Source organism: Biomphalaria glabrata, chromosome 5 (genome assembly GCF_947242115.1).
Source record: "Biomphalaria glabrata chromosome 5, xgBioGlab47.1, whole genome shotgun sequence".
In the NCBI taxonomy this organism is placed as follows: domain Eukaryota; kingdom Metazoa; phylum Mollusca; class Gastropoda; family Planorbidae; genus Biomphalaria; species Biomphalaria glabrata.
The window spans coordinates 1,997,857-2,021,691 of NC_074715.1; the positions used below are offsets into that span (position 1 = coordinate 1,997,857).

General features: G+C 33.8%; 2 protein-coding genes across 3 annotated transcripts in view; one reads left to right on the forward strand and one right to left on the reverse strand.

The window, feature by feature from the left end:
• LOC106053560 (uncharacterized) overlaps positions 1 to 1,999 on the forward strand; it is a 5,964-nt gene extending 3,965 nt beyond the window's left edge. The window contains exon 2 of the mRNA XM_056031248.1: positions 146 to 1,999. Coding sequence (XP_055887223.1) covers positions 146 to 1,408 — 1,263 coding nt within the window. The 3' untranslated portion in view covers positions 1,409 to 1,999. The remainder of the gene's footprint in view (positions 1 to 145) is intronic.
• A 3,301-nt stretch (positions 2,000 to 5,300) lies between these two features.
• On the reverse strand, positions 5,301 to 21,691 carry LOC106059972 (acyl-coenzyme A thioesterase 8-like). Of its 2 annotated transcripts, none has more exons than XM_056031254.1 (8): positions 21,633 to 21,691; positions 18,759 to 19,180; positions 16,988 to 17,127; positions 15,755 to 15,924; positions 14,004 to 14,059; positions 13,197 to 13,351; positions 9,058 to 9,255; positions 5,301 to 7,490 (listed from the first exon to the last, which is right to left on the reverse strand). In XM_056031254.1, the coding sequence occupies exons 2-8, from the start codon at positions 18,992 to 18,994 to the stop codon at positions 7,381 to 7,383; spliced, it is 1,065 nt and encodes a 354-aa protein (XP_055887229.1). In that variant the 5' UTR covers positions 18,995 to 19,180; positions 21,633 to 21,691; the 3' UTR covers positions 5,301 to 7,380. The 2 variants fall into 2 exon arrangements, with proteins under 2 accessions (XP_055887229.1, XP_055887227.1); XM_056031252.1 differs by having other exon boundaries at positions 21,491 to 21,684.
• Positions 21,692 to 23,835: the final 2,144 nt, after the last annotated feature.

Genomic DNA, 23,835 nt, shown 5'->3' on the forward strand with positions numbered 1-23,835 from the left:
TCGGTCCACAATACACTAAAAATAGCTAACGGATAACTTGATGGATTCAAAGAGACACAATGACAGATCTATTAATAGAAATACGTCAACTCTTTAAAATGACTATGTAAAGAAAATGACTACATTTTAAGTATTTTCTTTTCAGAACAAAGTGTCTCTTCGTAGTAAAATGTCTGGACTTTTGGCTCTACAAGAAGAGGTGTATGGCTTTTCTGTACTTTTAGACAAACTTATTGACTTGCGTACCTCTGATACTTTAGAATGCTTAGTGAAGAAAAAACTTCCGAGCCTAATATCACTGAAAGAGCTGAAAGTAAAGATTTGCTTTTTGAAGAAACATTTCAGATTGAATGAGCTTCATAGCATATTTGGAGATTTTAATTCAGGCTCTATACCTTCAGATGGACATATTTTAGCTACAATTTTAGGCTTGAACCCTGAATTGGGAGATTTGATTGATAACTCTGTTTCACCTAGGAGAAAAGACCAGGATTACTTTTATGACCTAGTAAAAATTTTGGAAACTAAAGATCAAAACACTGAATACGATCCTGAAGTAAAAGGAACTACTGGGATGTGTAAGAGCTTAACTCTTTTAGGTTTTACAAAAGAACGATCCGAGGCAATTGCAAAAAACATTTCTGAGGACATTGTTGACCTACAGACACCTTTGTATTGGGCAGTGAGTTATTTGGAGAATGAATTGATGCATCATCCACTTTTATCTGAAATCGCAAAATTTCCTTATTCAGAGCAAAAAACTGATGTTTGGTTTAAAGAAAACATTTCAACACAACGTGCCGGAGCAAGTAATTCTAACGCCTCAGCAAACATAAACGTGTTTAACTGCACTGGGAAAAATGAAGAGAGTCCAAAACTAATTCAAGACTTTCTCAAGAAAGTCAAAGAAGAAGATGGAGAAAGTAAGCTGTTTTACCATGGAACAACCCATCTAAATGCTCAATCAATTATTAACAGTGGCATTATTCTAACAAAAGGAAAACAAGGTAACGATTTCTCTAGTGGCGATGGCTTTTACCTATTCGAAGAATTTCAATATGCTGAGGAGTGGGTTAGAGACAAAATGACCTACTATGCGGTTCTGGTGTTCAAAGTCAAACAAGATTTTGTAAATGCCGATTTGAAAAATGGTCTTGACGTCAGTAATGATAAAACAGTCTGGCTACAAATCGTTGATTACTGTCTAAGCGGCTATAGAGATAAGAGTAATAAAAAAATAATAAAAGATAAAGCATTCATAAGAGGTCCCACCAGCGCTTGGGGCGCAAAGAAAGGTATATCCGGCTTTGGACGTGGCAAAGTCCAGTTTTGCATACGGGACGAGAAATATTCAGATGAGTTTGGTCGTCTAGAAAACATTTGTTGTGCCATTTTTTATTCGAAATAATAGTGTTTGTAATTTTAAGAAATTTAACTTCATAAATATAACTTCATCAATATAATCATAAATATAAATTTATGAATAAAAGTTCATAACTATAACTTCATCAATACGCTATGTTGTGTTCCTGAAATATATACTTGTTATTTGATTCATATGAAAATACAAACTATTAGATGCTATTTGTATTATTAAATAAGGTTTACTAGTTATATTTGTCCTAAACTAAAACTATAGTTCGCTGTGATTGTATCAGTGGCGTAGCTAGGAATGTGACCGGGGGGGGGCGGCTTGACTTCTTTTGGAGCGTATTATTTAATATTTAATGTAAAAAATAGTGTTTGAACACTTATTTGGAGAACCCCTAAAATGGGGTTGTGGGGACCCGGGAAGATTTTCAAATTCTTTCCCCCTCCCCTCCCACCATAGCTACGCCACTGGATTGTATTGTATTTGGCAATTTATATTTTGTTTAAATAGTCAATATAATCTAAGTAGAATGGATATTTTAATCGTTGGCCCTTGTAATCATTTTGTGTGAGCTTTGTAATTATTTTATTGTTTTTACATTTTGAATAAACTTTTTTTGTAAACCAATCCTGTGAAATGTATACTTTTTTACTAACTCATAATTTACTCATAAATATCTCTTATGTTGACACGTTCTCAGATTCATAAATCCTTTAGACATTTGACTTTTAGTAAAATCACAAAATTTAGAAAGCTTTCAGGATAGACGACTCGAAAATAAAGTTGCAATTATGCATAAGACACTGAACCATAATCTTCAAATACAAAAACAACATTTAATAAAATACTCAGAAAGTCACAAAGACACCGATACAGGCATTACTCCATATGCTAAGACAAATTTGTACAAATGCTATTAGAGCATGGAATGGGTTGCATGAGTCACCCAGGAAAATCAATGACTTGGCAGAATTCAAACTTATTTTATTAATTTCATAAAACAAATATCATTAATTTTTTTTTATTATTAGAGATCAGTAACTGATGCATTTTAAGTAAATAAGTAAAGTGCCTCCTCTCAGACCTAGTGATCTACGGGGTAGATGATGTTAAGATTAACTATTTCTAAGGTCAATAATTAACGAGCAGGCCAGCACAAGCCTTTGATTTCCTAAACTAAAGTCAGGTTGGGTGGACTCAAGGGTGTCCTTAAAGTCCCGATATAACAAGTCCCGGTCTTCACTGAGATTCCAACCTGGGACCTCTCGGTTCAAAAACCAAGCACTTTACCACTGCAGCCACCACTAATGCATTTACATTTTATTTCAACAGATGGCAATTAGGAATAAATTAAGTAATTAAAGTAAGGCCTATTCCACATGAGGCTGCTATAATAATCAATACTTTTATTTTTTGTTGGCATAATGAAAATGGAAACATAATGGAAACATAATCACAACAATGATATACAGATGTATGTGAAACACAGAGCCAATACTATTCAGATACATTTTTACTAAAAGCAGATTTTGAAGTTAAAAATGTCAACTAACTATAACAAGAAAATAAACACAAATTTTGATGGTAGAGACATCATAAGGAAAAAAACAAAACTATGCCGCCTTTGAAATAAAAAATATATATTAAAATATATAAAGTAATAATCACATTATACAAATGTGCTTTGATGACAATTAATGTGTATGAATTAAATGAAATAGTTATGTCTAATGACCATATTTTATTAGTAAAAAATATTTTAACTAACTAAAAAAAGGAAAGTATCCTTTTCAGACTTTGTGATAAATAGAGCGGATGATGCAAAGCTCTGTTTCAATGGCTGATGGTTGACAAAATTGTACGTGGCCAGGGCTTTTGCAAGAGAGGATTTGAGCCTTTTAAGCCCTCACTCAAATAGAGTTTGATGATGATAATGATAATTTGACCAGAAAAAGGGTCAATTACGTTTACTTTTACCCAACTAATTTAGGTACCAATTAAAGTTGAATGGACTCTGACATCCTAAAAAAAAATCCCCAAATTCTAAATACCAGTCTTCACTGAGATTCAAACCCAAGACCCCTTATTTTGGCACCCAAAGTTTTATCACTCAGCCACAACAACCCCAAAAAAATCAAAATACTATCACTGATATTTCTGATTGGTTAGACAGTCAACTGTCTTGTAAGTCAAAGTTGAGACAAATTACTTAATGAAACTATTTCTAAAAAATAATAAATAGACTAATGCTTTTAAAAATACATGCTATACCGAAGGAAAACGCCAGAGAAGAAAAACAAGGCCCACGACACTAGCTCCAGCTGGAACAACCTGCCCAGTGTGCGGCCGAACTTTCCAGGCTCACATAGGTCTCACCAGCCACATGAGGAGGCATAAAACCCCAGTGCAAAGCCCTCAGCCCCCCTGGATGACAAAGTGGTCATCATGGAACCACGATGGACGAACTATATATATATACATATATATATTATAATAATAATAATAATAATAATGATCTTTATTATCCGTATGGAAATTTGTCTTACAATTTGTGCATTACACATACATATACATACAAATAATGTAAACAAACCTAATTGCATTTAAACAAGATAGAAAAATTACTACTTTTACAAAAGAAAACATTCTGTTTATAAGTTATCATTGTTGCTCACCACATTAACATATTGAGTCAATGTGGACTTAAACATATTGTGCATAATATATTATATATGTTTGTAAAATGTAAAATGTTTTACTTATTTCGGATGTTCCTTCAGAGTTGAAGATAATTACTTCCTAGTCCAAACCTCCCGCAGGACGGTGGGGGATGGGAGCGGGCAGGGTTTGAACCCGGGACCATCGATAAGTCCGAACGACAGTCCAGCGTGCAAACCGCACAACCAGGCAGCCATCCATATTATATATCCAGCCATATTAGACAATACTTTACATGTTATTCATTTCTATAATTGATTGTACAATAAGCCTATTCTGAAACCTTTTATACTGATAGTGATTCCTTTTTGTTAAATGTTGATACTATTCTAAACCTAAGGGACTCAAGGGAAACAGCTTACTTCTAAGTTTTCCCTTTTTTTTTCACATGTTAAGTAAACAGATTAATTGTATGTAACACTCAATGTGTTACTCCCCCTTTTCCTAAATACCACAAAATCATCATCTAGTCTTTGACTTTTATAATAGGTGTGCTGTTACACTTAGCATAACCAAATCCCTCAACTTTTCCTAGCCAGCAGCTGTTCTTAGCAGGATATTGAGAGGCAGTCCATTCTGTCCTGTCAGATTTTGTTTTGAAGACATTAAATGTATCATATGTATTGCTATCATTTAAAATCAGTAGTACATATGTATATATATATATTTAAAAGTTTTATGTCTCAAGACATGACATATATAAATAGACAATACATAAAATAGTCAAAAATGAATCACAACCAAATTTTAAAGTACATGGTGTACATGCTTCCTCCCTATAATATATTTTCATTACTAATACAGCACAGTGTACTTTCAATATATTAAAGGACACAAATTAATCCACTGACCAGTTGAGGAAAAAAAAAGTTTTAAGTTTATAATGACTAGGTGTTTTTATTATATACGAGTGTGAATGTACAGGAATTTGAAAATCATTGTGATGGATTTAAAGAAGTATGTCTATAGCTAAATAAAATAAATAGATCTGTACTAAAACAGAGAAGTAGACAACAACGCAAGGTCAAAAAACAACTTTTCCCTTTCAGACTTCTAATGGGGTAGATGATGTTAAGGTCATCTGTTTCTGTGGCCCACAGTTATCGAGGGTGTCATGTGGCCAGCACAACGACCATCTGCCTTTACTTTTCCCCAACTTAAGTCAGGTACCCCTTAGAGTTTAGTGGACTTTTTTAAAAAAATAAAATAAATATAATGCTCATCTGTTTCTGTGGCCCACAGTTATCAAGGGTGTCATGTGGCCAGCACAACGACCATCTGCCTTTACTTTTCCCCAACATAAGTCAGGTACCCCTTAGAGTTTAGTGGACGTTTTTTTTTTTAAATAAACTAAATATTATAGTTCTATACTAATACAGGCAACTAGTCCACAATGACAGGTAGTGGAGACAAATGTATGGTCAAACTGATAAAAGAAAATTCTAATTTTCTAAATATATTTTTATATTTGACTGTCAAACAAAATTTTACATTTCAAAGTGTTTTTCATTTTTCAAAATTTCTATATTCAATATATATATATATATATATATATGCATTTTTCAAATTACTTACAAAAAAATATTAAATTAAAATTTAAATATTAAATTAAAATTTAAATCTGTGGTTTCACAGTACAGCATATCTGACAAATAATAAATAGATGAAAATGTTATTTTTTGGTAATTTTAATTTTATATCTTGTATATAAGTGTCACTCACATGAAAATGTAAACAAATGTCATCAAAACAAGCTATGGATGTGGCATTCATAATATCCCGGCTGAACTACTCAGATTCCATGTTAGCCATGTCATACCCGATGACAAAATTGCTAAGCTGCTGTTAATTCAAAATAACATGGCACTAATTATTATTATAGCTTTTTATATAGCGCTACTTTCATGCTTATAGAATGCTCAGAGCGCTTTTGGTCCAATATTATTTGTAGACCAGTGGATGGGAGGGGGTATCTAGGAGTTGGTCTTCTGTGCTGCCTTTAGGCGCTCAGTAAACACAACTCTGCCAGAGTCGGGTGTCGAACCTCGCGCCCCCTTCTAGGTAGCCAAGCCAAGCCAAGTTCAAGCGCACTTGGCCTCTCGACCACGCTTCCCACTAATGAAAAACAAGATTTGATTCTACTACAAAACTCTTGCATACACTTAATCTACAATAAAAAAAAAAATGCCCTTATACTTTAGTGAATTGATCTTTCTATATCTTGCATGCATAAATTAAAGGTTAGGAAGAAGTGCCACATTGCTCTCAGACTAAAAACATACTTCACTACATTCAAGAAGAACATGAAGTCCTACCTGTTCCACATTTATTTAGATTAGTTGGTCATTTTAACTTTTGTTTTTATGTTTGTTATGCTGTTGTATTATATACAGCTTACATTATCTTTGTTAACAGCACTTTATAAATTAAATTCTCCTTACTATTATTAGTCTCTCTCATAATCTATAACAGTGATGCCCAAAATATGGCCTGGCCCGCGACGTGGTTCCATCAGGCCCGCCGTAACGTGTAGATATCTCCCTTCCAAACAAAAAAAAAAGTTGAAAAAAAGTATCTTTATCTACGTTTGGGTCCTCACTTTTTCTCTGATAGTACCATGGTACCATGACCTTTAACATTTGTGTGTGAATTGGAACTCTGAATGTAGAATCTACCACGAAAAGTGAGCCTATCTTTACTTTTTTTGTTGAATATGTTAATAAGGCAACATATTTATTGAATAAAGAAAGTGTGGGCTGTTTAATAAAAGGACAACATAGAAACCGCGTTTTAAAATAAATATCGTGGCATTCTTGGTTTGAGTCGCGAATAAAAGATTGTTAACTACGCCTAGAGATTGGAGGATCCATGTGAATATTTACCAAAAAAGAGACCCAAAAAGTGAGTCAGTTATAAAGCTATCTACACTGTTGCTCACATTTCAAGTAGAGAAATGAAGCTATTTTCTGACGCGTAAAAAAAATATGTCAAATAACCTAGCTATTAATTAAGTATTAAATCGACAATCTCCACCAAAATAGTTTCAGAACAATTTCATTTCATTTTTGAAACTTTTCGGTCATGTGGCCCGCGAGACGAGTATCGGAAATTAAAATGGCCCGCAGGTCGAATTAGGTTGGGCATCACTGATCTAAAATAACATTTAATTAATGCTGTTTTATTAACTAAACTTTGAACATACAATATTATCACAGTCCTTAAGGCACTTAAATAAAAATATTGTACAATCCCTTAAAAATTTTTGGTACTTCTAGTGAAAGATAGTTTAACTATGATGCATTGGTCTCCCTTGGCCTGACCACTCCCTCCTGAGCCACAGTTGTAATGTGGTTTCCATTGATGTCCCAGATTCTTCCATGGCACATTGCTCTTCCATCACCTGGAGATAAAAATTTAGAGATTTTGTCAAAATCATGTGCAAGTATAAGCATGCTAATAGATATCCTTCAGAGACGCTGGAGATGGATAGCTCACACCCTTCGCAAGCCTGCATCCAACATAACAAGGCAAGCCATAACCTGATACCCCCAAGGAAAGAGGAAGAGGGGACGGCCCAGGAATACATGGCGCTGCAATTTGGAAGCAGATGGGCAAGAGACTCGCCCAGAACTGAGATGTCTGGAGGAAGCTGGTTGGTGGCCTATGCCCCAGAAGAGACCACAGGCTGAGACAAGATGAAATATGCCCTATAGTATTAAAAAAAATAATTTAATTTTGATCTTAGCACAAGCCTTCCTTCAGCTTCACATTTCAAGTAGTGTCTTTTGCCTTTGATAGAACCTCTTTTTATGGCAGGCCCTTCCATTCTTTTATGTTGTATACAATACACTTTTCTATCTGCCTCCTCTTCTTTTTCCTGGTACTGTTCCCTGAAGGAAGGTCTTTGCAAGCCTTAATGACCTTGTGATGTGGCTATAGCGTTTAAATTTACATTCTCTGACAGTGGTTAGCAGATCAACATGGGGTCTGATTGCAGTTTAAATCCTGTTTCTAATCTCTTCAATTGTGATGCCATTTTTGTAAGTGACTCTTTGGATCTTTCTGTAGCATGTTAGTTCCATTGCTAGGATCCTTGTCTTCAGATCTGCAGTAAGCCTCCAAGATTTGCATGCATATAAAAATTTACAGCTTAATTGCACAATTACATAATTAAAATAAGGCCTTTGACTAATTAATGAAAAGTCAACTAGCTGGAAGTGTTGGCCTTGTGGATGTTGATTGTTGATGCTATTTATCTAACTATATGTATCTTTCTACAAATATATAAATAGATAAAGATGGAGGTCTCTCTATATATAGGGAGAGATAGTTGTACATCATATTATGCTCTGATAATTTTGATAATTGGATTCATAAATAAAAAAAACTTTTTTAGGATCTTTTCTTTCAAAGGAGGTGCTGTGGATGACTGGTAAAGCACTTGGCTTCTGAACTTCTGATGAAGAGTGGGATTTTTTATATCAGGATCTTTGGGCGCCTGTGAGTCCACACAGTCCTAATGGGTACCTGACATTAGTCTGGGAAAAGTAAAGATGGTTGGTCATTGTGATGGCTACATGACACCCTTGTTAACCCTGGGCTACAGAAACAGATGACCTTTATATCATCTGCCCTGTAGATCGCAAAGTCTGAAATGGAAACTTTTACTTTTACAGTGTCTAAGCAATATTTCATTACTTTTTTGTGACTTTTTACTTTCTGTTATTAAAGATGTAGTTAAAAATAACATTTCTGTACACAATTATTAATTTAAAAAGCATTATGTTAATTATAAACTTTTAGAGATACATTTTTAGAGTTTATCAACCTGTGAAAGCTTAGCCAAGGCTTCAGCCCCCAGAGTTTAATATACACAAAATTTTTATTAGCATATTAACATTTTAAAGTGTCAGATCACTGACCCATGTTTTCAGCTTTTAATAACATTAAAGAATTAGATCACTGACCCATATTTTCAGCTTCTATTTCAAAAAGCATCCACTCATCCGCTCGGCATGGAGCATGGAACCACATGGAGTGATCCAGTGAGGTCATGAAGTTTCTAAATATATTGGGGCCGTATGGCATGAGGGATGTCGGCAGAATTAGAAGATCACACAAGTAGGCCAGGCAACACTTGTGAACATTCTCATGTAAACTGTCACCTGACATGATAAAATTACATACATAAAGTGCAGAATTGTCGGAAGCAATGTTTTTTTTTTTTTTTACAGCTTAATTAAAATATAATGAACAGGAAAAAAAATAATAATGTTTCTCTTTGACATAATGAGTCCATTGGTGAAGTCAGCCTGTACTAAAAAGTTTAAAAGTAAATAAGCTTTTAGAACTAGTTTGTGTCTTATAATGTCTGAAGAGCAATAGAAGTTAATAAAAACCTGATAATAAAAGTCTGATAGAAACTTACAGAGAATTGTACTTTTTTGGTTTTTACATTTACAATGGCCATCAAGGCTTGCCATTACTTTAGAAGAAAACATTAAAGTTGCTTCATTTTAATTTGAGCTTTCAAATCCAACCGGATATTGCGTCATTAAATTATTAGGTACAGCGTTTTCCTTTATTTCATCTTTGGTAAGAGCCACTTTTTTTCTCATGCTTAGTAACAGGGAATATTTATGCCATAACTTTTCTTCTATTTTTGTTAAACTAAAAATATTTCCATTACTTTTTAAAACTATATCTAGTAAATTAAATTCTTGATTCTTTCCCTTAATAAATATATCATTAGTCAATATTATAAATGTCTATTTAATCAATGGGGGGTTGGGGCATGGTGGCTGAGTAGTTAAGCGCTTGGCTTCCGAACCTGGGGTCCTGATTTCGAATCTCTGTAAGGTCTGGGATTTTAAATTTTGGTATCTTTATGGAGTCCCTGAGGCCACACAGCTCTAATGGGTACATGAATTTAGTTTGGGGAAAGCAAAGGCAGTTGGTCATTGTGCTGGCCACATGACACCCTGCTCATTAACCACTGGCCAAAAGAACAGCTGACCTTAACATCATCTGCCCAATAGATCACAAGGGAAACTTAATTTTTTTTAAACTTTTAACATTGACCAGATCAGGTAAATGTAATGTCAATTAAAATTAAGGTTTATATTCCTTAAACAAGATAGTTGACTGTTTAGCCATACAAAAATATCAATGTTTTTTATTTTTTTATTTTCTGCGACAAGGTAGCTGAATGCTAAAGTGCTTAGGTTACAAAGTCAGGGTCTGGGGTTTGAATCTTGGTGAAGACTGATAGTTGTGTTATGAAAATTATATTCTGTATCGGTTGTCGTTCTTATGTTTACATGTGCTTGTAACTCGTCCGTGAGAATGTGTTCACGAAATGTGTGTTGTGTAGTCATTCAGTGTATTAAAGCCATACTATACAGACATGGTTTTCGACTCTCTCTTATCTTTATGTTCATATCAATTTAATACACTGAATCCAAAACTGTGAAGTTGTTAGAATTTCGAAATGGATAGGATATTTCGCTCAGAGAAGTTTGACATCAAGCCCACAGCACCTCAAGCAGCAGAGCATTGGCAGCACTGGTATGAAACATTTAAAAATTTTGTATCAGTAGTATCAGTAGACAGTCTTGATACTAAGAAACTACTGATAAACTATATCTCTCCTGCTGTATATCAAATGATACTTGATAAAAAGACATTTGATGAAGCATTCCAGACTCTAAACGGCATCTACATTCAACCAAAGAATGAGGTGTTTGCTAGGCACAGGTTAGCTACTTGCAAACAAGAACAAGGTCAAATGATAGACGCCTACATGCAGAAATTAAGAAGTCTATCCAAAGATTGCAACTTCAAAGTGGTGACTGCTGAACAACACAGAGAAGAGGCTATTAGAGATTCGTTTATCAATGGACTAGTGTCCAACAGCATTCGAAAACGTCTACTTGAAAAGACTGTTTTGAGTTTAAAGGACGCCTTCAAGGAGGCTTGCTTACTAGAACATGCTTATCAGCACTCATTACAATATGAATCATCACAGCTGGAAACTAATTGCATGGCAACTACTCTCACCAATTCTTCGGCCTCACCCTTGCCAAATGTAACGATTCCTCAAAGTGCAAGCAATTCACACACACATGAAATAAATGCATTAGCTAGCAAGTGTTATTTTTGCGGCAGGGTTAAGCATCCCCACTCTCAATGCCCTGCAAGGGAAGTGACATGCAATCAGTGCTTCAAAAAGGGTCACTTTCAAAGAGTTTGCAAATCTAGATCTTCAACAGTTTCGGCTATCGCTACTGTGCAGCCTTTGAATTTAAACAAATCTACAATACCCATTTGCATCAACAACGTGCCATTGAAAGCCCTAGTAGACACTGGGAGCTGTGAAAGCTATATTTCGATGCACATCGCTAAGAAGCACAAATGGCAGACATGTTCCTCAGGCAACACAATCTTTATGGCTTCCATCCATTTATCTCGAATCACTCAAGGACATATCTATGCTAACATACGTCTCAAAAATGAACGATATGAGGAAGTTAGACTTTCTCTACTAGACAATTTATGCTCTGACGTAATTCTTGGACTTGACTTTATAAGTTTGCACCAAAACTTGTTTATTCCTTTCGATGGTCAGAAACCATCATTATGCCTGAGTACTCTCCAGCCAGTGAAGGTAGAGGCTCCTAGCCTATTTAGTAATCTGTCACCAAACTGTACCCCAGTGGCTACAAGGTCTCGCAGATACTCAGTTCCAGATAGAAAGTTTATAGAGAAGGACATTCAACAACTAATAAAGGATGAAATTATTGAACCATCTAAATCTCCCTGGTGTGCACAAGTCCTAGTCACAACAAATGACAGACATAAGACATAAGAAGGTTGTGGACTACAGCCAAACCATAAACCGGTTCACTCTACTAGACGCCTACTCAATGCCCAGAATTGACGAACTGGCAGAGAAGATTTCACAATACTCTGTATATAGCACTTTAGACCTGAAAAGTGCATACCATCAGATTCCTATAAAAGAAGAGGAAAGGCCGTTCACAGCCTTCGAAGCATGTGGGAAACTGTATCAATTCTGTCGGATTGAGAATCAGAGTAGAACAGAGCTTGATATTGGCTGCCCCATCCAAAGCTCACCTCCCAGGAATCAACCTACTGATTCTATCATGCCTGAAGAAACCACCAGCACCACCGAAGACAGCCAGACCGTCTGAAACTCAAGCAGATGAAACTACACATACATACAATCTTAGAGTAAGGAGAACTAGGCCCAACTACAAAGTGTAAAAGCTCATCAGCTTACTAGAGCTCTTACTTTGACATTCAGTTTTGACTCCAAAATGACATTTGTTTATTTTACTACTTTCACTTGGTTTTGTTGACTTGACTTTAATGTGATATTTGATCAATCATGATATATTTTAATAAGCTGTTTGATTTACCATGTTATATCAACATGTTACAGAATGTCATACTATTCTACATTGTTTGTTTACTTGAATCTCTATTATTATTCTGCACTTACTAAATTCTTTCATTGTTTATAATACTAGTTAGCATTATTTGAACCAGGGGTGAATGCTATGAAAATTATATTCTGTATTGGTTGTCATTCTTATGTTTACATGTGCTTGTAACTCGTCCATGAGAATGTGTTCACGAAATGTGTGTTGTGTAGTCATTCAGTGTATTAAAGCCATACTATACAGACTCTCTATACTATACGACTCTCTCTTATCTTTATGTTTATAACTGTAAGTTTTTGGAAATCATTGACTCCACTCAAATTTAATGGGTACCTGACATTAATTGGGAAAAGTAAAAGTGGTTGGTCATTGTGCTGGCCACATGACACCCTTGTTAACCTTCTGACAAAGAAACAGATGACCTTTGCATCATCTGCCCTTTAGATTGCAAGGTCTGAAAAGGTACTTTACTATACTCTTTACTATTTAGAGATGGCAAAAGAGTTGGTTACCTGAACATTTATATAATTTCTCATAACTTGTAAATATTTATATATTTTCTCATAACATGTAGGTATTTATAAAATTTCTTATAGCATGTTTCTTATAAATTCATACACTAAGATGGAAGGAAAATGAACCTATGTGTCCTTCAGCTTTAATCCAAATACTCCGTTTGGGATAGAGAGGCTCCAGTAGTGTAAGTGTATCTGGATTCACCCATCTGGTTTCCATTGGAAAACCCTGGAACCACTGTATCCCAAGCTCATGGTGATGTGCCGAAATGATATCTTCCCTGGTGAAAAAAATAAAAGACATGCATTGAAAACTAATATACACATGTAAGGTGATAGGTACAAATTGGTACAAGATGGCAGGAAGGCTCAAGACAACTAGAGGAAAACTTTCTCCAATGATGCTACAGATATGACATGGACAAATATTATTACTCTGAATGGATGTAAGTTGTGATCAATTTAAAGATACATGGTGTTACAGGACACCAAATAGAAGAGGATAGTTGCTACAGGATAGTGAAATGAAAGATGATAAGTTGGCAAACAATAGTGAAATGAAAGATGAAAGCTGGTACACGACAGTGAAATGAAATATGATAAATTGCTACATAATGGTGAAATAGAAGATGATAATTGCTAAACGATACAACACAAGGGCTTAATGAAAGATGATTGTTGCAATAGGGACCCACAGGAAAGAGAAAAAAATAAATTGTCCCAGGATAAGTTTCTACGGATATAATTTCAAACATAAATACATATCTTTTAACAAATTTTGACAGCCAAAAGAAACAGTTAATTGATTTAGATAACCGATATCTTCTTTATCAGACTTTTTCAAAAATTAATAAGTTCTACGCATCTTAAAGTTTAATTAGCTTAACTGTAACAGTCAAACATCAAACTTTGTTTCCGCTGCTTTGAACTCACTGTTTCAATATGTCAAGTATTTCTATGGCAGATTTTAGCTCATCTGGATATGGAACCTACAGATGGATTAAACATATTAGTTAGCTTCTTATGAAATGAAACCAAAAGGAATGCATGTATGTACACATAATATAAAATAAGAATAATAAATAATAATATAAAATATGGTAACGTTAACAACTTATTTATATCAAGAACAAGTGGAAGCTTCATTCAGTCATTAGCATATGTCTATTTAAAAAAAAAAGTAAAGTTCCCCTTTCAGACCTTGTGGTCTACAGGGCAGATGGTGTAAAGGTCATCTGTTAACAAGGGTGTCATGTGGCCAGCACAATGACCAGCCGCCTTTACTTTTCCCCAACTAATGTCAGGTACCCATCAGAGCTGGGTGGACTCAAAGTTGCCCAAAGATCAGGAAATTAAAAATCCCAGTCTTCACCAGGATTCAAACCCAGGACCCCTGGTTCAGAAGCCAAGCACTTTACCACTCAGCCACTGCACCTCCATTTAAAAAAAAAAAGTTTCTCTTATTTTTAAAAGTAGGAATCTGCTTTTGTTAAACTTAATGATAAAAACTTAAAGATATAAACTTAAAGATAAAAACTTAAAGATATAAACTTAGAGATATAAACTTAAAGATAAAAACTTAAAGATAAAAACTTAAAGATAAAAACTTAAAGATATAAACTTAAAGATAAAAACTTAAAGATAAAAACTTAAAGATATAAACTTAAAGATAAAAACTTAAAGATATTAACTTAAAGATATAAACTTAAAGATATAAACTTAAAGATATAAACTTAAAGATAAAAAGACTGAACCCAAAAGAACCACATTAAGAGATCAGAAAGTCTAATGGGATACTGAAACATGGCAGAAAAGAAAAATTTAGTGTTTTGTCCCTATGCATGTAATTATTATTTAAGCTATGTCATATATTTCCTAAACTTTATTTGATTATAGTATTCATAGCAGTATTCTAAAAAAAATTTAATAACTTAAATAGAAATATGTTTATACCATTTTAATATAAAATGCAGTAATGTTAACAACACGATTTATATCAAGAACATAGAAGAAGAGGAAGACAGAGAAAGTGATGGGAAGACAACATAAAAGAATGCACGGGCCTGCCATTGAAAGAGGTATTATCCAAGGCCAAAGACACAGAGGAATGGAGAAAGATGATTAACAAATCTTGCATGGTGCATCAACGGTCCAACAGACTAAGGGAAAGGTAAAGGTGTAAGATTTAAAAAAGAAACAAACTGTGTGTAGTGTCATATGTTAACTAATTAGAGATGACCAGCAGACGTAATTGGTTAACACTACACTACTTGAAGTTGTGATAAATTCAAACAAAATTTAACCTTTCACTTTAATCAGTTAAACGAGATGAATATTTGCTTGTGTTGTTTTATAGTTCTTGTCACGGATGAATGTGTGTATGTATGTATAATCTATTTTTACAATCTGCGCGAATGACCGGAAGTGTGTTTTGTTGTCAGAGGTTGATCAGAGAGAGACCAGCGTGTGTGATATGCAGTAAAGCTGATTAAAGTTATTGTGTTTAATCTAGTGGTTTCATTGTTTTATTTCGTTAACTAGAACTGAACCAGGGACACCTAGACGTATCGAGACCTAAGCTAGATTCTATCTAATTATAAATAGCATAGGAAAACTGTGACAGTTCTGATAGAAATACTTTAAAGAAAAACTGAATCAAATATATGAGATATAATAATATTAACCTTAGGCATTGGAATTTGATGTTTCATGTGAGTTTCTTCAAATTTCTTAAAGGAAGCTTGCATTGTGAATATGGTATTGCCACACTGGACAGCTTTGATTGACCGAGCACAGTATGTTCGGCCATCTCTTGTTTTATCAACATGAAACAAAATCGGACGATCTGTGGTTCCTTAAAAAAAGAAAAAAATGTGTATTGAAATTTAGTAAAATTTTGGATCAAACTATGAAATGATTTGTTTATTTTGGTGTGTACTTAAGACAGTGATTCGCAATGATCTAGAGTTCAAAACCAAAGGAGTTTTAAGCTAGGATGTAATTCTCTTCATTTCTAAAAGAACAAACAAACAACTTTAAAAAAAACATGGAATGACTTTTAAAAATATTCATAACTAATTGTAATATTTTAACTTTATGACACCTGTGGATTTTTTTGTTTTGTTTGTGCATGCATTCATGTCATTATTTGAATTCCTATTTTTTCATTCATACTGTGGACAGTTATTTGTCACCTTTATCCACGTTTACTTTGCATTACTGCTTCACAGCTACGTTTACTTAAATGATGGACTGTCATGTTTTTGAAGACCTAAATTCCATGGGCACCAGCTGGGAAAAGGCTGTGGAAGTCACCTACGACCAATTTCTACGGAGAGAGCTTTCCCTCTAGGACCTAGGTCTAAGTAAGCAATAATGGAACAAAGCCTTATTTACAAGGTCTAAATTCCAATTCTGAGTTATAACATAAATTTATTTTGTTTATTGTTGTTAAAAATACAAACTTATACATTTATTTTTAAGCAATTTATGCAAGGTGAATGGTCTTCATACCATCAATATTAAAATGTTTGATATAGTCACATGTATTTTGTTAAAGTGATTTCAATAAAGAGTTCAATATTAGGAACAAACTACAATCCTTTATTTAACTTTAAATGCCTCAAAAACAGTTTCTTATTTGATTTGGTATGAAAAAAAAAAAATTTTTTCTTTTTTTTTTTTCTTTAAAATACCAATTCACTACAATTTCTGTTTTCAAAAAAAAGAACCAAAGAAAAAAAAGGTTTCTGAATTCCTCATCTTCCTAAGAACAAGAGATAGCTCTTCTTGTACTGAAGTTTAAAAAGCTACCAATAACTTTCATTCCTATGCTATAAAAATTGCAACCTAAACTGAGTAAAAGCTAGTGGGTTTAAAAGAAATACCTTATTTAGAAGAAAATATATATATCTTACCCTTTCGGTGAAAATAAGAATGTAGACTGTGCAGATGTTGGTCAGCTGGCAATCCATCAGAGGCAGCTACAAGACAGTTACCAATCATTTGACCACCGTAGACTCCTCTGGCCCTTTTGTGCTTCCATAGCATTTTACTCCTAGAACATATTTTTTAATTATCTCAATACTTAATCATATAACAAAAGTAAATCGAAAAAAGATGGTTTGGTTAGCTTTTATAATACAGTCGAGTCCAGTCTTAATTGACCTTGCAAAAGTAGTAAAGTACTCCTTTCAGACTTTGCAATCTATAGGACAGATGATGTTGAGGTCATCTGTTTCTTAGGATGAAGGTTAAGAAGGGTGTCATTTGACTTAGAGGTGCCCTGAGAATGCCAAAATTTAAAATCCTAGTCAATATTAGGATTTAAACCAGGGACCCTCTGGTTTGGAAGCCAAGCACTTTACCACTCAGCCACCAATTTGGTTCATAATAGAGCTAGAGCTTTTAAATTGTCCGCAGTTGGTCAGTGTTGTTGTTTTTTTTTTTGCAAGTGTGGTGACCAAGACAATTATCTCAATATTTGCATTTTATTCATACATAAGTTTTGTGACAATATGGATAAATATGAAAAAAAAAAAATCTTTTTTTTTTATTTAATTCAGATCATCAAATTTTTTTCTTAATTCTGGTCTAGATCTAGATCTTGCAGACTTTTTTGCAGTCAGTCAATTTAAATGTTCATAAATTAGTATTAAAATTATATTTTGGTTTTATAAATATTAATAAAAAGGAGCCTGGATTCTCCTTTAATTCAATACCAAATATATAAATTTCTATTAACAAAAAAAAGTTTAATAGAAGGGTGAAAAAGGTAATTCCATCAAGTGTATAAAAAACATTCTGTAGTCAAAGAGTTAAACAGTAACTATAAGATGTCAACGCTATGCTTTCTAATTTTTTTCAATGTTATATCCATTTCTTATTTATTTACTTTTATTGTCTATGTCATACTGCTAAATAATTCAAGTCTTTAATTTACAAAAAAAAATGTTTGTAAAATGTTTTACATGCTTCGTATGTTCCCTCAGAGTTGAAGATAATTTACACCCTAGTCCAAACCTCCCACAGGACGATGGGGGATGGCAGCAGGCAGGGTATGAAACAGGAATCATCAAGAAGCCTAAACAACAGTCCAGTGGGCATACGGCATGACCAGGCAGCCAGGTTAAAAATATAAGACCAATTAACTCTATTTTTACAACACTAGATATAGACGGTTGCTAGTTAAAATAAAAAGTAATGATTTAGGGAATATTCTTTACAATGTTTAGGAGACGAGAGAAAAGAAGTTCCAGGACAGATGGGTCAAAGTTCTGAATGTGTTAGCACTGGTGTACATTAACCAATAATAAAAACTATATCTAGATCTTTATGATCCACTGGCCAGACAAGATCTTGAATGAGAAATTATGGCAATGAACATAGCGGCAGCTCATTGAAGTAGATACACCCTTCACAAGCCTGCATCCAACATAACAAGACGAGCCCTAACGTGGAACCCCCAAGGAAAGAGGAAGAGGAGACGGCCCATGAATACATGGCCCTGCCATTTGGAAGCAGATGCCAAGAAGATGGGCAAGACATGGACTCAGTTGGAGACACTCGCCCAGAACCGAGACGCCTGGAGAAAGCTGGTCGGTGGCCTATGCAACAGATTGCATAATTTATATTTTAGATTAATAACCAGATGTAAGTCTATAGATATATAGTACTGTAGTCACTCACCTAAAAAGATTCTCATCAATTTTTTCTAAGTCTAGAAATGAACGACTTAGAAAGCTATCAAGCTCTGGATTTTCTGTTGCCGATGATGATGATGTATTGTGTGTAGAACTTGATCTAGCCTGAACGTTTTTCATTATTTTGAAATTACGATTGTTTATTTTAAGTTGTAGCTTATTTACCAATGAGTTCATTGTAAATGATGCCCATGAAGCTCTGGACATAGATGTTGAAATCATGTTTAAAAATTTAATTTTCAGCTTAAACTTGAGTTTGGCTTTAGCAGTGTGACAGTTACTAAATACTTGACCACATTGAGGAGATTATATCAAATAAATATCTAGACAAGAGGTCTATATTATAGATGTTGAATGACAGATGACACTTTGATGTTGTCATAATATGATGATCACTGTGATGTAAATCTAGAATAGATAGAATAGAGGGTTAGAATACTTGGAGAAATCTAGCAAAGAATATAGATCTTACAAACTAGATATAGATTAATAATTAATTATATTACAGTTCACTAGATCTGTGGTATTTTACGCCTTGAGAGACCCCTTTGCAACTTCTTGTGTGACTAACGAGGCCAATCCTTGATACACAGCTGTGGTCACAGGTTGGGCATAGGTGATCACCAGTCGCCATTGCATTTTCACCCTTCTTTCTTCTGCTGCTATGTAGGGCATCTACAATCTGAAACCCTTCCTTTATGCTCTCTCTCCATGTGGATCTATCCAGTGCTACTTTTTCCCAGCTGCTAGTGTTGATTTTGAAAAGCTTCATGTCGCGTTTGCATACATCCATATACTGTAAAAGTGGGTGAGCAGTGAGCTCTCCTGCCTTCTATTAGATCGCCTTACAGTATGTCTTGTGGAAGTCCACCTAATGGCATTCTACGAACGTGGCCAAGCCAGCTAAGGTGTCTGCTGCTGATAACAAAGCGGTTGTCCTAGCACCCTGCTCTTCGTAGCACTTCCTCATTGGTTATTTTATCTTGCCACCTTACTTTAAAGATCCGCAATCAAAGGTGGAAGACATTCAGCTTTTTTTCTTGACATGAGTAGGTCGGCCATGTTTCACTTCCATATAGCAAAGTGCTCATCACACAGGTCACTAGATATATAATTAATATTATAATAAATTATTTTTATATATTTAGCAGCTCACTCTAACAGTACACTAATTCTAGATTTTGATTAGGTATGGATTTAGATTCTTGAGACTATACTATATAATATAATTTAAATATTATAATATTATATTATAGCGACATACTTGACATAGGTATATATATAGTCATAAGTATATTTTAAATTCAAGAGATTATATCTATTCAGTCCATTGTTTTAAATATAGAATTAGAGATCTATTTTAGAATCTAGATCTAGATTTACATCTCAAGAAAAATAAGTATTAGTACGTTATATAGAATCTAAGACAAAGATCCCAGTCTAGTGCATGGATGCAAGCGACGGAACCCTGTTTTGCCTGCAAGGGAGGGGGAGTTAACAACCCCAAAAAACCTGCAAGCATGATGCCTCTTATATCTTCACGACATAAATAAAACATTTACTGATATATATATATATATATATATATATATATATATATATATATATATATATATATATATATATGCTTTTACTATAATCTACGATACAATTTTTTTTTTATATAATATGCACATTGATATGCCTACTACTAGATTTCTATGACTATGTCGTCTATGGTAAGATCCTTGGCCTTACTATTAACGATATCTAGATCTAGATAATCATTATCATGAATTATGATGATCATCTCATTGTCTAGAATCTAGACAAAGTCTATACTATACAGTATCTAATAGATCTAGATTATATTTAATTATATCATTATTATATTGTATATTAATATTACAGTATTAGTTATTATTATCAGTCTAGTATTAGTAAGTATTAATATTAGAAAATATTAAAATAGTACTAGTCTAGTAACTAGAGTTAGTAGGCCTACTTATTATTTTTACTACTATTATTACTCAATAATCAATAATTATTAGTGAGTGAGACAAACTAGATCTAGTGAAATCTAGTCCCTAACTGAAAATTGTTAGTTTAAATTAAATTAATTAGTGGAAACAATTCTGAATTAAGTTATATCTATAATTTAAAGTTATTAGTTTATTATTTAATAATGTAGAGCTACTATTAGTTAGAAGATCTAGTTAACTAGTTCTAGATTAGATCTACTCCTACTGACTACTCTGTCAGCCAATAAATATTTATAGATCTATTAGATCTTTTATTTAAAATAGAGTTAACTTTTAACATAGGTGCTACAAAGTTTGATTTATAATTATACTAATATAGACTAGACTATATTATAGTTATAGTATCTAGATCTAGTATGATCATCTATTTTAAGTAGATCTAGATACAAGATAGATTAATTTCTAAATCTTCAATCTAGATCTAGTCTAGATCATGAATATGAAGAAATATTTAAGTTATATAGAATATAGATCTAGACACAGACCTAGAGATACAAGATAGATTAATTTCTAAATCTTCAATCTAGATCTAGTCTAGATCATGAATATGAAGAAATATTTAGGTTATATAGAATATAGATCTAGACACAGACCTAGACTCTAGATCTAGATTAGTTATGTGTTTTGTGAGTGAATGTAACTAGTCTAATGTAAGTCGGGGTCAAAGTTCAGAAATATTCAATATATTTATTTTTACCATTTCTTTTTATGGACAATCTCGATTTTACAATCTAGTCCTAGATCTAGATGTAGGATGGGTAGTCTAGTATTAGCCACGATACACTTTATTATAATTATAGTTAAAAATCTAAGAATCTAGTTTTGATTTTTGTTACAACTTGAGTTTTCTTTACAATCTGTGTGTATCTCATGTTTTCTAAAGTAAACGGCACTCTCTCAAAACGAAGAATATTAATGTGTATGTCATTTATGTTTTTCTACATTGTGAAAAGGGGAGGGCTGATTGTTTTTATTGTTTCTTTTTAAATGAACAAATAGAAATGCATATCACTAGACCTTATTGTAGTTTGTATTTAAATATCGAGCTTTCGACCAAAGGGAATAATTTAACCTAGAGTCTAGAAAAGAGAAATTGGGTCTTCAAGGAGACAAGGACTCATCTGTCCAGAGGTCTCCCATCAACTAGATAAGGGGCTCTCAACGTTTGGTTTGTGACCCCTTATGGGGGGTCGATTGGCGATTTGAGTGGGTCGCCTAAGGCTATCGAAAATATGGATTTTTTCTTTATATTCGAACGTTAAAACCTGAGATTCTACAAGTTTTTTTTTTTTTTTTTTTTTTGGTTTTCCATTGGAAGTTACTTTTGTGTGTGCGTGTGTGTGTCATTCGAGTATAGATGTTGAAGCGTAAGACAACTAAATCAGATTGATTTCAAATGTTTTAATTATCGCAGCCTAGGCCTAAATATTTGAACAGTTTAAGCTAATGTAAAATAATGCAACGTTTCGCCAATGCACTGACGTAGTGACGAAATTTAAAAAAATCGTTCATAGTTATAATACGCCTTTATTTAATAGTTCATGTTATTCAAGGTAATATTTTCATTATGTTAGGTTGGAATTGAGATGCTACAGAAGGATCCTAGGCATCACATTCAAAGACCGCATCACAAACCAAGAAATCAGAGACAGTGTTACTGCAGCGATCGGAGCCCATGATGACTTGCTAACTATTGTAAAAAGACGAAAGCTTAAAACCTATGGCCACATTACAAGATCTACGGGCTCGCAAAGACCTTCCTTCAGGGAACAGTGCAAGGTAAAAGAAGAAGAGGTAGACAGAAAAAGCGATGGGAGGACAACATTAAAGAATAGACGGGCCTGCCATTGAGTGAGGTTCTAAACAAGGCAAAAAAAAAAAAAAGGGAGGAATGGAGAAACACGGTCGACAAGTCTTGCCTGGTGCCCCAACGGTCCAACAGACTAAGGGATAGGTAAAGGTAAAAAGGTTACATACTAGAAAAAGGATCTGGCATAAAGAAGGTTGAGAAAATCTAATGTCGATTTAATTAAGGTATGTTTTAATTCAATAGTTAAAGCATGAATTGAAAAAAATTAGTGCGTTATTTGTAACAAAGAGCTGAAGCTATGAAGCCGAATTAACTTTATAGTTCGAGGTTTATCGACAGAGTAACCATTATTTTAAAAGGTAAGGCTAGTTATATAAATTATGGAGATTATAAAAACGAGTTTCTCTTTTACAAACCTCTTGAAACGACTAAAACAGCACGTGATGTATAAGAGAAGTTGGTTAATTTTTTTTAGAAATGTGAATAGCATCTTTGAAAAATATTAGTGAAGTCTGCACATATGACATTCCAATTTGTTAATATTTTGGTCTGGACTTCAATGTGTGGTACAGAATGAGTCACTAAAATTCATCGAAACTCATCCTATGATTCATCGACAGAATGTTAGTAACGAAGAAACTGCTATAAGATTTACAAAAAGCAATAAAAAAACAAACTTATCAATGCAGGGATTAAATGCACCATGCCTCGAGTTGTCGAAAAAAAAAATCGATCTTTCAAAATGAAATTTCAAATTGACAAAAAAAAATTGGATGAAAATAATATTTACATTGGAGGTTGCCGCATAGTGGGGAACTGTAAAAATGGCTCGCCGAGATAAAAAGGTTGAGAACTGCTGAACTAGATGACTTTATCACATCCGACTGTATGCGACAACGCTCATTGAACACTTCCCCATTCGCAGCAAGGCCTGTTGTTGCGGACGGTCGATGATTTGTAGCATCGAACTGCTGGCAGACAACTAAGCCGCTGAAAGCGTAATAAAACTTAAAATAATAATAATAATAATTTTATTTATAAAGCGCTGTTAACAAACAAAATGTAGGCTCAAGGCGCTGTAACAACATTACAAACATAGACACAACTGCCAAAATAACAGTTAATCTAAAAAAGTTTTAAACAAGTAGGTCTTAATGTTCTTCTTAAAAGTGGTATAGCATGTTGTCTGTCTGAGATCAATGGGGAGTGAGTTCCAAACCTTTGGTCCGTGA

What these genes read in the sequence shown, in the direction of transcription:
- LOC106059972 (XM_056031254.1), bottom strand. Translation starts at nt 18,994, where the DNA reads ATGATTTCAACATCTATGTCCAGAGCTTCATGGGCATCATTTACAATG. An exon ending in TTCTTATTTTCACCGAAAGG is followed by an intron (nt 15,925 to 16,987) that starts GTAAGATATATA and finishes TCTTTTTTTAAG; the next exon opens with GAACCACAGATCGTCCGATT. An exon ending in AATAGAAGCTGAAAATATGG is followed by an intron (nt 7,491 to 9,057) that starts GTCAGTGATCTA and finishes TTTTATCTCCAG; the next exon opens with GTGATGGAAGAGCAATGTGC.